Below are 15,623 nucleotides of genomic sequence, written 5' to 3'. Positions count from 1 at the left end.
TACCGTCGAAACAGCATCCTGGTTAATCGAGCCATCGATTTCTCCCCCAGCAATCGATATTCACGAGCACTTGAGTTGACCATCGGAAGAGTGACCGCTTAGGACCCCGCACGGTATAACCGATATTTAAGCGCGCGGTCACACTGGTGCATTGAAAAGAGCGTATGTGTATTGTTTGTCTGGTCGCTCAATAAAGACGAGAAACGGAAAACTCAGCTTTGTGATCTTGCGAGTCGCCACTACGATGCCTGCAGAGTCCGGAGCTCCAGCAATTTGATATTGGAAGCGAGGTAAAAGGCAGTTGTAACTCAAAACCCCAACGACAACACAGAACGTCTTGTGTGCGCCGCATAGGTGTACGTGTGCGTCTCGTTGCGCGTGCGAATGTGTGTGTGCGGCAATTAAACAATAAGAATCGTTGGGGCAGGGGCGTGGGGCGGTTTAACTGGCGGGGGCTCTTCAGTACAGTGTCTACTCATGGGCGTGGAACGGCACATTGGGGGCCCCAATAACGCAAGCGAAGCGCGAAATTGGGTGTAAGTTGTGGTAGGTGGCCGAGGTCTGGACGCTGCAGTCTGCAGGTGCCCCTGCGGCAGGTGAAACTCGAGTTTCCAGACGGTGCGACAAACTCGTTTCGACCCTCCTGAAGTTAGTTTGCGATCCGGATAATTGGTCAACTTGCGAGAGTGCGAGGGGCTGGAGAATTCAAAGCGTTTCATATTTTTGTTTACATCTGGAATCTCTTCCTCTCTCTGGACCCCGTGGAATCCGAACTATTCTCACCATCACACATGCGCCAGTGAATTTTCAATTAGATCATTAATTTTAATATTGCGCGCGCTTGTGCGGTTTCAATTAGCTTGGTCAGCCATCAAATAACACGAGTCAGGAGCTGGCATCTTGTCTGCCGATTCTCCCTATACTCTTCCAAGCCATCGCAGTTCGTCGGGGAAGAATTTGGGCAAGATAATTCTATTTATTAAAGAGAAACTTGCCTATTGGTGCATATAAAGAACCTTAAAGGATAAATAAAATGGTGTCGTTTACCTGTACCCCAAACCTTACCGTAACGTTAAAGTGATATATGCAACTTTATGTATATAATTTACCAGCTTTGTTTCTCTATATAGCCACTCAATAATTTAGAGGCGCAAGAAGCACCACCAACCAATGTTAATATACTATTAAATTGTTTTTCAAACTGGTTTTAACTTTTTGTTATGTTTATGAAGCTTTATTTAAATTCTTTTCTTCACTGCTTTGGATAGTAAGTACGAGTAAAGTACATTTCAATTGTTCTAATGGGTATCTATTACTTTAACTTTTATATTCCTTTTAAACTATTTATTAGGAAAGGTCAGCTTAACGGGCGCTCATTGATAACCTAGTTTTCCATTTTTACAATTACGAACCTATCTGTCTTTCCAGCCTTTATTATTCCAATCAGGAATGGACCCAATAACCGAGTGAACGGCTGCGCCCAGTTAACATGCCCATGTCCCTGCAGTGCGCTTCGGTTCCGGCACCGGCTGCTGTGCCGGCCACTTTGTCGGTCAGTGCTTCCGGCACCCAGATGCTGCGACCCCAGACGCTGGCCGGTCCCGAGCGGGAGCCCATCAAATTCAACATCAACCTGGTGGGGGCTCCGCCCGAGGTGGAACAGCTGGTGGAGCAGATCAAAAGCGTAGCCGAGCAGTTCCTCTACCACTGGAAGAGCTTTCCCATTGGTGAGTGCCCTTGGACAGGATTGTGTGATGGCACCATGCTAACCAAGTCCCATTTCAGTTCTGCCCCAGGCGCTGGCCAGCAGTGGTCTAAATCTGACGGCCAGGAACGCTACCAACAGCGTCAGCAGCCGCAAAAGTCGTCCCATTAATCTGCGTGACCTTTTTATAGCTCCTCCCTTTGACGAGCTGGACGCCGTGGCCTCGGACGGGAGTGGAGAGCCACGCCGGTTGACGAGCACCCAGCTGAAGACTCTGCGGGAAACTGGGTGAGTTTGCGGTCACGAGACAGAGCTGCTCATTGCGCTGATGGATAGATTGATGGATGAGTGGATGGTGGCTGACGGATGATGGATGGAGTGGCTTGCAATTGCCAGCTTAATAAGCAAAAAGAGCTATTGTGCAGCAGTTAACAGCCAGCTGATTAACAGTGCTTTCGCCACATCCCCCACACCTGATAGTGGTTATTTCGTTTCTTGAGTTCCTTAACCATTGCCTATCATTATGCGACACTTTGCACCCAGCAAACGCAAAAATCAAATTAAGGCATGCTCCAAATCTTTATAAAAGTGAATACGATACCAGCTATCGTAGTCTGTTTATTTGTTTCCTAACCCAACTAAACGCATGACCCACTACTATTGTGTTTTTATTCTGTGTATCACTTGCCAATGAAACTTGAACCGGTAAACCACAATTTGTATGTGACATATTTCTGTAAAGCTTGCAAAAGGATAAATATGGAAAGCCGAAGAAATTAACTTTGGAACAATTGGAAACTATACGTAAAAATGGGTAAATAAACACTATTTAAAGGCGATCAACAAAAGCCTGGGCAAAGTTCTGCCGCTGCATTTAAATCTGTTTAGTCGGTGTTCTTCCGTTTGTACATACATTATTATTTTCTCAATGTTATTTGTTTAGCAGTTAAGTCATTATCCAAAGCCGCTACTTTAAATTTGCATGCTGGTTAAACTGAAACGAAAGTTCAAAAGCAAATCTGCATGTGAAAACCTGTGGAATGAAAAGAAAATGTTGCAGATGAGAAAAATACTCTGAAAAAAACTTTTATAAATTTGGCTTGTAATCTTTGAAAAGCGTTTTTTTATTTTCTGAAAGTGCTGATGTAAGCAACATTATACTGCGGGGATCCTGTTTGTTAATTTAGGAAGTGAGTTATCCACAGACCCCAAGCACACTCACATATTTACACAAACATTCAAACATAATATTCACTTAGAATCCGGCAAACCATAATTCTGAATCTGGAACACGCTTGTGCATGCCAACAATTTGTCATTTATATAGTTCATTTATGTATGTGTTTTATGTCGCCTTGATCATGTTGTGGCCTTAAACTAATCCGTATCTCTGCCCATTCACAGCGAGTTCGATGTGCCCAGTCTTCACTTTCCTGGCCAGGTGCACAAATGGCGTCTGTCTCAGCTACTTCAGAAAGGAAAGCTACGGGCCCAGGACTCCTTCTTGAGCGACCTGGCCCTGGCTGCCCGATTTGTGGTGGTTACGGCCCGAGCACGGATCTTTTCGCACTTTTTCTCCGTAGTGCAGGCGATGCACGGCCTGTTGGGATCCTTAACCAAGCTGGCGGACATGTTTATCGGCGTACCCGCTCTCTTGGCCCACAATCTGGACTACAAGATAAAGGAGGAGCGCTGCCGATTTCTCATAGCAGAGTTGGTTTGCCGGGTAAGCATTTGTTTAGTCTGGTGCATACCGAATTATTATTTCCATAATTTAAAAATTAAATGTGTTATCGAAACTGGCAATTAATTTTACGAAACTCAAAATTTTACATTCCCTAACTTGGTGTAATGAGTTATGTGATCTAATATTGCTTTCCTCAGCCCGAGTTCGAAGACTGCCTCGACGGCCTGTGCTCCTATGTCCGAAAGATGCTGCGTCGTGCAACCATGGAAAAGTTCGATTTTAACAGCTGCGAGGTCAGCCAGCCCGTGCCGTACTTATTCCTCACGCCAAAGGGGCAGGAGATTGACCTGCGCCTGTTCTGCCGCGACATCATGCGCAAGGCGCTGCCCATTCTGATTGGCATTCTGGAGAGGGAGACGCGGGGCTGGTTCCTGCATTTCCGTGAGCGTCTGATTGCTGAGCTGCGGGCGAAGAAGTTGAACGACAAGGAGATCGAGGAGGAGGTTAACGAGGCTGTTATGAAGGAGTACCTGCAGCGCGTTTACAGCTCTATCGTGTCCAATACCAAACTGGCCGAGCTGGGCGCTGGTGTGCCTGAACTCCTGGTGCAGCAGGCGCAGTCGGTAGTGATCATGTATAAGGCTGTGGACAAGGTGGAGCAGAACATCAAACGCACGCGTGAGGACCACAAGAAGTGTCTTGCCAATGACCATTCCGTGCTGTCGCGAGTTGCCCCTTGGTTGCGCTCCAAGCTTCGCCACGCCGAGGAAAACCGTCTTCATAAGAGCGCCTGGTCGGCCCACGAGGAGGCCCTGAAGATGTGCACCCAGCACAACCTGCATCAGACCGCCTACTTCTTGTCCCGGGACCTCGCCTTCATGAAGGAACGGGAGCCAGTGCTGCTTAAGGAGCTAAAGAACGCCAAGACTCCCACCCGTAGCTTTCAGTGGGCGTGCCGAATCTGGTCGCCGCAATCGTGGATCATCCGTCGTAACTTTCAGGGCCTGTCGGATGTAATTCCCACTGTAATCAGCCAACATGCCACCAGTATTGTCACTCCTCGCTCGGATCCCAGCCAACCTGTGTTTCTGGTGGAAAAGGAGATAATACGGACAACAAGCACCCGCTGGCCTTTCTGGCGCCTACTAAATATGATCCAGCGCATTTGGTGCTGGTCCTGGAACATGATGTTCCTCTTGGGTATTCTCGTACCGTGGTGCAGTCCACTGGGGTTGCGCGCTCTCTGCTGCGTAAAGCCTTTTATGCCCGACTTGGAGCTATCGCAGATCAACGGCACTCTGTTCCCGAGAAAGACGAGCATCACGCAGACGCTGGCCTCACGTCTCATCGAGCTGTGGCGGCATATATCAAAATCACGCACGCACTTCGAGACAGAACCGGACACAGGTAGGTTTCAAGTTGAATAGAGTTTGATTCTGTTTAGTTTGGTTAAATCTGTGTAGCTTTAAATTAATATGGTATATGTACCTCTTTTTAGGCTTTATTGGCAAGGGATTAACACGCAACCTTAATCGAACTTGGAACTATTTTGTGAAGGGATTCCTGGGCACGATTGTCATTTTATTTGCATTTCCGCTTATCTGCTTGGCAGCCAGTTTGCTGAGCATTGGTCTGGCTGTGACTGCACCCCTATGGATCCCCGTATTTGTATTACTGCTCCACATCTACATGATCCTCATATATGACTTGGATGCGCCAGATAACACGAAAAATCGTTACTGCATTCTGCTGGAAGCCATCGTTTGGAACTTTCTAATACAGGGCGTGCTGCAGCCTGTGGCGGCGGTTCTAATGGCAACATTCATCTGTCCCCTGGCAGCGGGAGTCGTTTTTATAGGTTCGTAAGAGCTTAAAATGTAAGATCATTTATTTATTACAGTTTCCATCACATAGTTGGTGTTGTTCGATATTCCCTTCGTCTTGTTTGGGACTCGCTCACTTACCATTTGTTTATAAAGAAGTGTGGACGTGTGCCGGCCTCGGATAGCATCGCTGTAAAACGGATTGCCGGACCCGGGCTGGCACTGGACTATTACTTTATCATCCGACCAGAGCAGGCTTTGGCTGCACTAGAGGCTAAAATGGAACTGGACGAGCTGCAGGCCTACCAGCATGCCACAGAGCGAGTGGTTCTACAGCCCCAGCAGGACTTTCTCCAGTTTGTCGAGGCTTGCTTCGGACCGTTTTCCGCCCAAATCAGTAAAACCGGTCCGTATTTATCGCTGGACCGTGAGGCGCAGGACCTAATGAGTACGCTGCACGAGAAGCTGGAAAAGAGAAGAAGGGAACTGCAGACGTCGTTGACCACTCAGGTCAAGTCGCGCATCAAGTTGAATACCAAAGAATTAAAGGTTTGTGTGAGTTCAAACTTTTGAATTGCATCGCATTAACTCCTATTATTTAGATCGCTATACAACTGGCCGCCCATATTTTAGAGAAGTATTATCCGTCACATGTCATCGGCAGACTGTCGATAAGCGAAGAAGAATTCTGGGATAATAAGGTAAAAATACTTCAACAAAACATTTGAGCAGCAATAATTTATTGATTTTTTTTGTACAGGGTCTCACGGTTAACGACTGGCCTGGACTGGCTGGTCTTTTATACACCGACATATTTAGTTTAGATTTTCTAACGCCATTGACTGAACATGATACACATTTTAAACTAGAACCACATGCCTCGCTCGATCTGATGCGTTATACCGAGATGGTGAAGAATGCGAACGACGTGATTGGTTCCAAGGGCCTGGATCTCCTCGGCAATGTGTACGCGCCGCGGGGCAACGTCCAGGTGCATCTGCCGTTCCTAGAAGTCACCGCATTCAACCCACGCTCTCGCATAACGCTCACCTTCCGCAAGCCCGAAAAAAGGTAAAAGTTGAGCCAAATAGTTTGATTTAGTAATGCTATTAGAGTTCCTAACAGGGATATGTCGGTGGGACTGACCACACCGAGGGTGCGTGCGCACCGGGCCCAGCATGTGCCGAAGACACCACAAGAAGCCCAGAAGGTCTGGCGACCTTGGAAGCAGAAATGCGGGGAAAAAAGCGTGACGGAAAAGCTGCTGATTCCGCTGCCCGTTCCTCACCCCGTTCACATTGCTATTGCCATTTACAATCGTGACACCGAGCAGCCCATCCCCCTGGACTCCGAACTGGTTTGGGAAATCCTCAAATCGATCGAAGACTGTCAAGGTGGTGATGCAATGGTAAGGTTTCATTATGCCCTGCTGTAAAGATCTCAATAAATAGATTTCTCCTTGGCTTGTTTCAGGCTGTTCAGGCCGCTTCTCGGTACCGAGGCGCGGTCATTGAATCAAGCAATGACTCGCTGGCCAGTAGCAGCAGCATTGGCAGCACCCGTGACTCCGGCTCAGGTTCCGTGTCGGGCTCTGCCTTGGGAAACGGCACAGAAACATTACCTTGTGGAAACCGTGAGGTGGGTATATTACTTATCTTTTCTTGAAAGACACAAGTTTATTGTTGCTTGAAGATTAGCAGTTTGGTTTTATCTTTGAGTACTTAATTTGTAAAAAATTTGAATGTAAGGTGAAATAAGAGTGTATACTGAATGTTTCTACTTATGAAAGGCATGGAGGATTTTCAAAACAATGCGTCCGAATAAACGCCAAGAAAATAGGAAATGTAAAAGTTGTATTTATTTATATAGAGCTTGTTTAAAGTTAAAACTATAGACTTACTAAATTAAGAGCTCTAGCAGCTCGAGCCTTCAGCTCGTCTGAGGTGTGGAATTAACTACGATTTTATTAACATTTAAATTGTAATCTTAATTTGGGCTTTTTCAAGGAATGTGATGATTTTTATGATGTTGTCGGGGGTTGGATTTGAAATGGTGTTGATAGGGACAGTAAAAGTATAAAAATAAAATTTGAATCTGAATCTTTCGAATAATTCGCAGGTATGCACGCAGGTCAAGGTGGACGCAGAACCGGCTGCCAGCTCCTCCGGTTTCCATTGGACTCTCAGTAACTGGGGCGCTGCGCAAACTGCCCGACGTCGAACTAATTCTAACGTGCGCGTGGACTTGGCCAGCCCCGAAGATATATCGCTAGATACGGATAGTTCTCGAGCCGTTTTTAATAACGCCTACGGCACAACTGTCTAACAGGCTTTCAGTGGTTCGGGCACATAAGTATATATTAACCAATCAATACATGTAGAATTATTCGTGGCTGCTCGCTTTTAAGAAAAGAACGCGTAACCCGTTTTATCGAATGAAGTCTCGATATGGTCGTAGGTCCGGGATGTTTTGGAAGGGAACCGATTGTTCAAAAATAGTTTGATTCAATTCAAAGACATTAAGTCACATTTAGAAACTGTCTGTCAGTGATACATTTGTGAATGAAAGCAACATTTATTGGCAACCAGGGAACAATTGCAAATGCTCTTCCCTTCTCAAGGCAGCCGCGCTAGTTAAAGTGTAATAAGAACAAATTTATCCATTTAACTATATTTACATACGCGTATATGATATACATATATGATTCGATAGCTACACCGCATAAGCAAGTCGAAGAGCAACAAACTTCAATCTAGTCGCAAGCAAATTTTATGCAGCAATCCAATTCGATTTCTTATGCAATTTATAGGAATATACTAACGCAGCTTCATGACAGTTTTACATCAGTGTTCAGTTTATTCTGATTTTCGATCTAAAAGCCGATTCAAAAAATACTTATTGATTAGGCATACAATATAAGCCATGAGATTTTCTTTGTACCTAACCATCAATACTTAAGTTAAACACATGTAGGGGAAAACATTATATTATAAATATGCCACGAATTGTACCATGAGCAGTTAAACAAATATTGTTGATTAATAACTAATTTATTTATAAACACTCAAACTTTCAAAATACTAATGTTTTACCTACTCCAGTACTTTTTCTTCCAAAATACGAAATGCAAAATATTTACCAAAGTGAATAAAACTTATTGAATCGCAGCGGTGTTATTAAAAAACACCAACCAAAATCATAGATAACAGCACTAAACAATGGCAGCGTAAAGAACTTTTACAAAAATAAAATAGGACAAGTATAAAACATTTTTACATTTATATATGTATACATATTTAGATCACATAATCGTAAAATATAACTGTTGATGCCTTTGTATCTAACACTTTCCAAATCGGCTAGAATGCTCAATTCCAATTCGACTCCATCCCTAGAGCAATATGCCCTCCAAGTATTTCTCATACAGAATTATTTTAAAAATATGTTGAACTGCCGCAAATCGAAGTATTATGTTCTTTAATCCGCGCACTGCTCACTAACTCTCAACTTTTTATATAGCTTCAGCAGCTTCCAGTGTTATGTTTAAGCCGTTCCACTGATTTTGTAAACTTTTTTATTTTAATCTCGAAATGCAAACACCATCAATGGAATGAATCTTTACATACAAATATACAAACCTTTACATAAATATGTAGTTATACAAATTAAACAAAGGAAAAACGGAGAACGGAAAATCTCATGAAAATGCATTGAACAATTTTATGTAAAATGTTTTCTTAATATTAAACAAAAATGTAACAATAAATTATGAATGAATGTGCGCTAGCTGCTTTTTAAGTAGAGTGTAATTGCAGAAATTAAAAAATAAAATGTGTATATTACGATACTTATAGAGTAGCTCGCGCAATTGTAGTTTAATATGTAATAAAAAATGTTGGCTAAAAATAACCCAGTTGTGTTTTTTCTGAATGTCAGTTTTTCTTGCAGACCCGGGATAAAAACCAATGAACACCAAGTGAATCTGATAGTATTTATTCAAAAGATATATTTCCGTTTACATGTAAAGATATAAAGTTTTACTTAAACATAGTATAGTTTCGCCTAGGATGTATAGTCTAACTGTTAGCTTAGAATGAATTTAACCAACACAACTCGTTTCGAGCACTAAGTAAACCATTCAGAAATAAAAACGGAATCAATTTATAAAACGGGTAATCACAATAATAAGTTTTCTTTTCCAAGTAAAGCTCTGCTTGCAGTGAAGCTTATGAAAATATATTCATACAGTATTAACAATTAAATAATATATTTAGTTTAAGACAGCGCGAAACACTTTAGAAAATTATATAGAGGTCGCTCTGCGAACATTTAGGTTAACTACATAGGTCTAGATTCCAGCTTTAGGTATTACAAAGTCATCGAGGAGAGGTAGGGTGAAAACTTTTTAGGTTGTGAAAAATGCCTAACACGCCCACTTACTAACATGTTAACAGCCCTAAGTTCTCTGAGTGAGTTTACTACTTATTAATGTACTCAAGTGGTTAAAATTGTAGAATTTAATCCCGCGGGACATTATTTGAGCAAATGTGGTATGTGGTTTTGGAATTCGAATCTAATACAGACAGATTTTTGGTATCTACTCGGGATATTCAACAGTGCTTGGAGATTTGTTTTTAATTACGTACGAACTTGTTCACCCACGCAGTGAATACATTGAGAATGAGTTACGAAAGGGCTACATGGCGAGTGGTGCCAATACTTGGGTGCACAGGGAATGTTAACCAAAGTGAAGTGCCACATCTTCTAAGTATTCTACTCGTTCTAGCAGCCTCACTGGAACGGCAGAAGGCTGTGTGCCGTTGTGTTGAGCAATCCCAACCGCTGCTTCTGCTTCCGCTGCTCCGTCATATGGTCCTTCAGTTCGTGCAGTTGGGTGGATAGGTTCTTTATGAGCAACTGCGTGTCTAGGAGCTGTGCCTGCATGCTACGCAGCTCGATCTGCTCCCCATCCGCGTCCGCAGCTGCCAGCGACATGGCGCGCAGGCGGGGGAACCACTCTAGGATGCCGGCCTTCACCATCGCATACACATAGCTTTCGGGGCCAGTGAACTCAGTGGGATCCTTGACTTTCACAAGCACGATGAAGTACAGGTAATGCCACATGTTGTGCTCACTCTTGATGTGCTCCTCGAAGCTGACCGTCTTGTTGTCGAAGGCAGATCGGTTGAGTGAGCAGATGAAGCAGGTTGTTTTCAGGATGGCCTCTTTCTGCTGCTTTTCCGATCTCAGATCGGCGAATGTGTCGATGATGACACCAAAAATGAGGTTCAAGACAATAATGATGACAATGAAGAAGAAAAGCAGGTCGTAAATCACACGAGCCACGAACAAACCCTCCTGCAAAAATAAAAATTAGTGGTGCTGCTTGAGTTTGAAAGATGGATGGTACCTTGCTTGAAGGCGCCCTGAGTATGTCGCCAATGCCGCCGCCATTTCGCAAGCCCTGGTTAAGCGTTGTCACGATGCACATGACCAGGGAGTCGCAGGACCGCTCCTTCACATCCCCGCCCCCAGCACTTGGTGGTGCCACGGCTTTTGCTGCCGGACAGTTGCCCATTTCGTCTGGCGCAGCACACGCATCTTTGGAGACTGGCACTGATAAGGTCAAAGGTATAGCCGGAGGCGACGCATTGTCCTGCTCCTCGAAGTCCACGCTAACCAGAAAGTCATCCTTGAAGAACATGTAGCCAATGATGGAGAACAAGTAGACCAGGATCAGAGCCAGCACAGCGGTGAGGACAATGGAGCGTCCATTGCGAGTCACGGAGCGAATTACATTGACCAGCGTCTCCTCACGATATACCACATCAAAGAGCTGTGAAACCGATTGTCATTTGAATTTAGTGTCTTAGGATGGCGTTGTCTTTAGCTCACCAGTAATGAGTAGAAGAAGGGATGAAAGATCAGGCCGCAAAAACAAAATGCTATATAAATGCAGTGGTAAAGTAACTGAAAGTCGGTTATTATTTTGATTAGCTGCTTCTCCAGAGTGCCCTTGTTGCCCATTATGCTCACTATGTGAACACTTTTAAGAGTGACCTTTTTGGGTAGAAGTAATTTATAGGGTTTGTCTACATATGTGGTCAGTTTACGTACCGTGACTACGCCCAGTAAGCAAAGGGTTGACTCTGGTCCCAATAAGAATATAAAGCGCAGAATTACGGACCCGATAAAAGTTCTAATCCCGGACTCACGCGGTAGCGTTATCACAATCACCAGTGAGCATATAGTTATGATCCAGAATAGCAAGGAAATGTGGGGGCTGAGCTCTGAGAAACCGGAAAATGACAAGATTTATGAAATCTATTAGGTCTTTCTTGACTTATTACTAGAGAAAAATTAAAAAAATATATTTATAATAAAGAATTTTTAGACTCATTTGAAATTAGCCTTACCTATCGTCTTACCTGGCACGGTATTATCAAAGGGATAGAAGAAGGCAACAATCATATTGATAACAACCACGCAGTTAAAGAGAATATTGCTCCACAGGGACATGTAACTGCTAATCCAAAATAGTAACGGCTGGCCTGTGGATTTTCAATTATGTATTTAGTGTAATTTTTAATTAAAATAAAACAATTCCATACTTCTTAGCTTCTTTTGCCATTTCATCTCGTTAAACATTTCCTCTGCCTTGTCAAAGAAGTCTGCCACTTTCGATCCCTGGTCGTCCCGTTCGGCGGTATTGAGGATTTTGATTTTGGTGTCTGTGGTCAGGTATTCACAGATCTCGGGGATGGGAAAGACTATTTGCTCCAGAGTTCGATCGTTTCGAACAATCTACAAATACATGGGCACACAGGATTAGTTAAAACATACACGAATAATAGGACGCATTACTTCACCTCAATCTGGGCTGTGTGCGTGGCGTAATACATCAATGCCTGACTTGTCTTGGCGTCAAAGCTGGCGGACTGCGGATCCTCCGAGGCCTTAAGCAGGCCTGCCAACTCTTTGTTGTGCTGCGCCAGCTGGTGGCACAAGATGTAGATGTTGTGGCCCACCTCCCGTGGGCTCACTGTGGCGTCATCATCGTCCGACCCGGCGTCTGGCTCATCCCCGTCGTCCTGCTCGTCGATCAGCTCCTCCTGGTGGTAGGCCTTGCAGGCCACCTCCACCAGTTGCTTGGGGTTCATGTTGTATAGAATGCGCTCCGCATTCTCGCTGTCACCCCGACTCTCCATAATGGCTAGGAGCAGCTTGGAAGCATTGTTCTTCAGCTCCAGAACCAAATCCATGCGGTTCTCGCCCAGCGGATTGATGTTGTTCAGTATGAGAGCCGTGATGATGTCCAATCCATTTGACTCGTGGGTGGCTATGCAGTTCTGGTTCTCGTGACACGGTCCTTGGCAGTACTCTGTGAGGGCCTCCAAGGTCTGATTGATCAGGGCCACATTGTGCTCGTTTATGTACAGCCCCAGTAGTCCCAAGCCTCCCGTCGTCGAGCCGCATATGCAGTCAAGGAACATCAGCGTCTCCGAGACCAGGTTGTTGATGGTCTTGTTGTTCTGGTTTCTCAGCAGGTTCTGCATGTCCGGATTGTGGTTCTCGCAGAGCAGCTGGAGGAAGCGCAGAATGGGCTGCATCACCAGCACCTTGTTGGACAACTGGTTACGCTGCTCCCGGCTGTCTTTGTGCTTCTCAAGCTTCTCGGCCAATATGTCCTCCAGCGGACTGTTCACACTGATCGCGGAGCTTTCCTCGCCAGAGTGGATGTTCCGGGCATTACCGTAAGCCCGGGCAGTCGCCAGCCCGGCATTGTGCAGTTCCCGCTTAAGTTCTTCCGTGATGACCACTCCATTGCTCTTAAGGCCATGCTTGCGAGAGATCTTGTCCAGCTCCAGATTGGCGTCTTGCTTGTGCTCGTGCGCCTTGGCCGCGATATCGGTGGTATTCACCGTCACGGTGGACTTGATCTCCTGCTGGGCATCTTTCATCTTCTCGAAGAAGACTTTAAAGAAGGCTTGGTTGAGGTCGTCGCTGAGGAACTTTTGAAACGTGTCCTTCTGTATAATGGGGTTACCACCCTCTAGTAGTGCAATTCCCAATTCCACAGCCTCAACGAAAATATTGGGCGAGTGTACGGACTTAATAACCAGTTCGACCACCAGATCAGAGGCTCCCTCTCTGTCCAAGTGGTTCTGCATCTCATGGAGCGTTTTGCCAGCTCGCTGTAAGTATTTAGCCCCTGGCCCGTGGGTCACTAGGTGGTGCTGTTTGGCAGTATCTGCCAAGGGAGCGGCTAGCAGGGGAACCTCCTCCTCCAGCAACCGTGGAGTGCTCTTGCTTTGGAAGTAGCGCAGCAAAAGCGTTTGACGCAGTGCATCGCCCTTCTCGCCGTAGTTCACATCGATGGCCATCATTTCACGGAGCGTGCGCAGAACCTTGACACACATGCGCTCCTCCTTCTCCTCCAGCAGCTTCTCGGTGTGCTTGATTAGCTTCCGGATGAAGCCGCCGCTTTCGCACCGCTTTCTGGCTTCTGTTCCGGCGGGGAAGAGCAACTCCGAGCGGTAAAGGATGTCCACAAGGAGTGAGAGTTCCGCTTCCACCACCGGCTTTAGCTGATCCTCCAAGAGGGACACTATGTCCTGCAGGCCCTCGATGATTGAGCGATCCCATCGCATCAGACTGGCCGACTGCTGAGCCTCGTACTTGGGCTGCTTAGAAGCCAACAGCCACTTAGTGGTCTGCCTCGTCAGCATGGCCGTCTTGCTGGACATGGTGGCCACCTGCTGCTCCAGCTCGGGGGGCAATGAGATGCTTCGAATCTTGGCAGACTCGGTCAACGTGCGGATGCAGTTCTCAACATTAAAGCGGTCCCCCAACGATAGCCACCGGCACTGGGTGAGCCTGTGGGCAGCCTGAATGTTTCTACTTATGAAAGGCATGGAGGATTTTCAAAACAATGCGTCCGAATAAACGCCAAGAAAATAGGAAATGTAAAAGTTGTATTTATTTATATAGAGCTTGTTTAAAGTTAAAACTATAGACTTACTAAATTAAGAGCTCTAGCAGCTCGAGCCTTCAGCTCGTCTGAGGTGTGGAATTAACTACGATTTTATTAACATTTAAATTGTAATCTTAATTTGGGCTTTTTCAAGGAATGTGATGATTTTTATGATGTTGTCGGGGGTTGGATTTGAAATGGTGTTGATAGGGACAGTAAAAGTATAAAAATAAAATTTGAATCTGAATCTTTCGAATAATTCGCAGGTATGCACGCAGGTCAAGGTGGACGCAGAACCGGCTGCCAGCTCCTCCGGTTTCCATTGGACTCTCAGTAACTGGGGCGCTGCGCAAACTGCCCGACGTCGAACTAATTCTAACGTGCGCGTGGACTTGGCCAGCCCCGAAGATATATCGCTAGATACGGATAGTTCTCGAGCCGTTTTTAATAACGCCTACGGCACAACTGTCTAACAGGCTTTCAGTGGTTCGGGCACATAAGTATATATTAACCAATCAATACATGTAGAATTATTCGTGGCTGCTCGCTTTTAAGAAAAGAACGCGTAACCCGTTTTATCGAATGAAGTCTCGATATGGTCGTAGGTCCGCGATGTTTTGGAAGGGAACCGATTGTTCAAAAATAGTTTGATTCAATTCAAAGACATTAAGTCACATTTAGAAACTGTCTGTCAGTGATACATTTGTGAATGAAAGCCACATTTATTGGCAACCAGGGAACAATTGCAAATGCTTGAATCACTCTTCCCTTCTCAAGGCAGCCGCGCTAGTTAAAGTGTAATAAGAACAAATTTATCCATTTAACTATATTTACATACGCGTATATGATATACATATATGATTCGATAGCTACACCGCATAAGCAAGTCGAAGAGCAACAAACTTCAATCTAGTCGCAAGCAAATTTTATGCAGCAATCCAATTCGATTTCTTATGCAATTTATAGGAATATACTAACGCAGCTTCATGACAGTTTTACATCAGTGTTCAGTTTATTCTGATTTTCGATCTAAAAGCCGATTCAAAAAATACTTATTGATTAGGCATACAATATAAGCCATGAGATTTTCTTTGTACCTAACCATCAATACTTAAGTTAAACACATGTAGGGGAAAACATTATATTATAAATATGCCACGAATTGTACCATGAGCAGTTAAACAAATATTGTTGATTAATAACTAATTTATTTATAAACACTCAAACTTTCAAAATACTAATGTTTTACCTACTCCAGTACTTTTTCTTCCAAAATACGAAATGCAAAATATTTACCAAAGTGAATAAAACTTATTGAATCGCAGCGGTGTTATTAAAAAACACCAACCAAAATCATAGATAACAGCACTAAACAATGGCAGCGTAAAGAACTTTTACAAAAATAAAATAGGACAAGTATAAAACATTTTTACA

General features: G+C 44.5%; 2 protein-coding genes across 3 annotated transcripts; one reads left to right on the top strand and one right to left on the bottom strand.

The window, feature by feature from the left end:
• The first annotated feature begins 126 nt into the window (after positions 1 to 126).
• Positions 127 to 9,124, top strand: LOC108030064 (uncharacterized). Of its 2 annotated transcripts, XM_017106694.3 has the most exons (13): positions 127 to 290; positions 1,429 to 1,727; positions 1,786 to 1,993; positions 2,448 to 2,519; positions 3,110 to 3,431; positions 3,590 to 4,799; positions 4,891 to 5,250; positions 5,307 to 5,764; positions 5,818 to 5,916; positions 5,976 to 6,286; positions 6,341 to 6,623; positions 6,689 to 6,853; positions 7,334 to 9,124. In XM_017106694.3, the coding sequence occupies exons 2-13, from the start codon at positions 1,490 to 1,492 to the stop codon at positions 7,538 to 7,540; spliced, it is 3,933 nt and encodes a 1,310-aa protein (XP_016962183.1). In that variant the 5' UTR covers positions 127 to 290; positions 1,429 to 1,489; the 3' UTR covers positions 7,541 to 9,124. The 2 variants fall into 2 exon arrangements, with proteins under 2 accessions (XP_016962183.1, XP_016967616.1); XM_017112127.3 differs by lacking the exon at positions 2,448 to 2,519 and having other exon boundaries at positions 128 to 290.
• Positions 9,125 to 9,192: 68 nt separating this feature from the next.
• On the bottom strand, positions 9,193 to 14,130 carry LOC108022466 (inositol 1,4,5-trisphosphate receptor-like). The gene is made up of 7 exons (XM_050889564.1): positions 12,085 to 14,130; positions 11,827 to 12,019; positions 11,632 to 11,766; positions 11,333 to 11,505; positions 11,111 to 11,275; positions 10,626 to 11,051; positions 9,193 to 10,573 (listed from the first exon to the last, which is right to left on the bottom strand). Exons 1-7 carry the CDS (start codon positions 14,128 to 14,130, stop codon positions 10,007 to 10,009), a joined length of 3,705 nt encoding a protein of 1,234 aa, XP_050745521.1. The 3' UTR covers positions 9,193 to 10,006.
• Between the last annotated feature and the right edge of the window lie 1,493 nt (positions 14,131 to 15,623).

Source organism: Drosophila biarmipes, chromosome 3R (assembly GCF_025231255.1).
Source record: "Drosophila biarmipes strain raj3 chromosome 3R, RU_DBia_V1.1, whole genome shotgun sequence".
NCBI classification, from domain to species: Eukaryota; Metazoa; Arthropoda; class Insecta; order Diptera; family Drosophilidae; genus Drosophila; species Drosophila biarmipes.
Note: the sequence above shows the minus strand (reverse complement) of the source record. Positions and strands in the feature narration are given on the sequence as shown.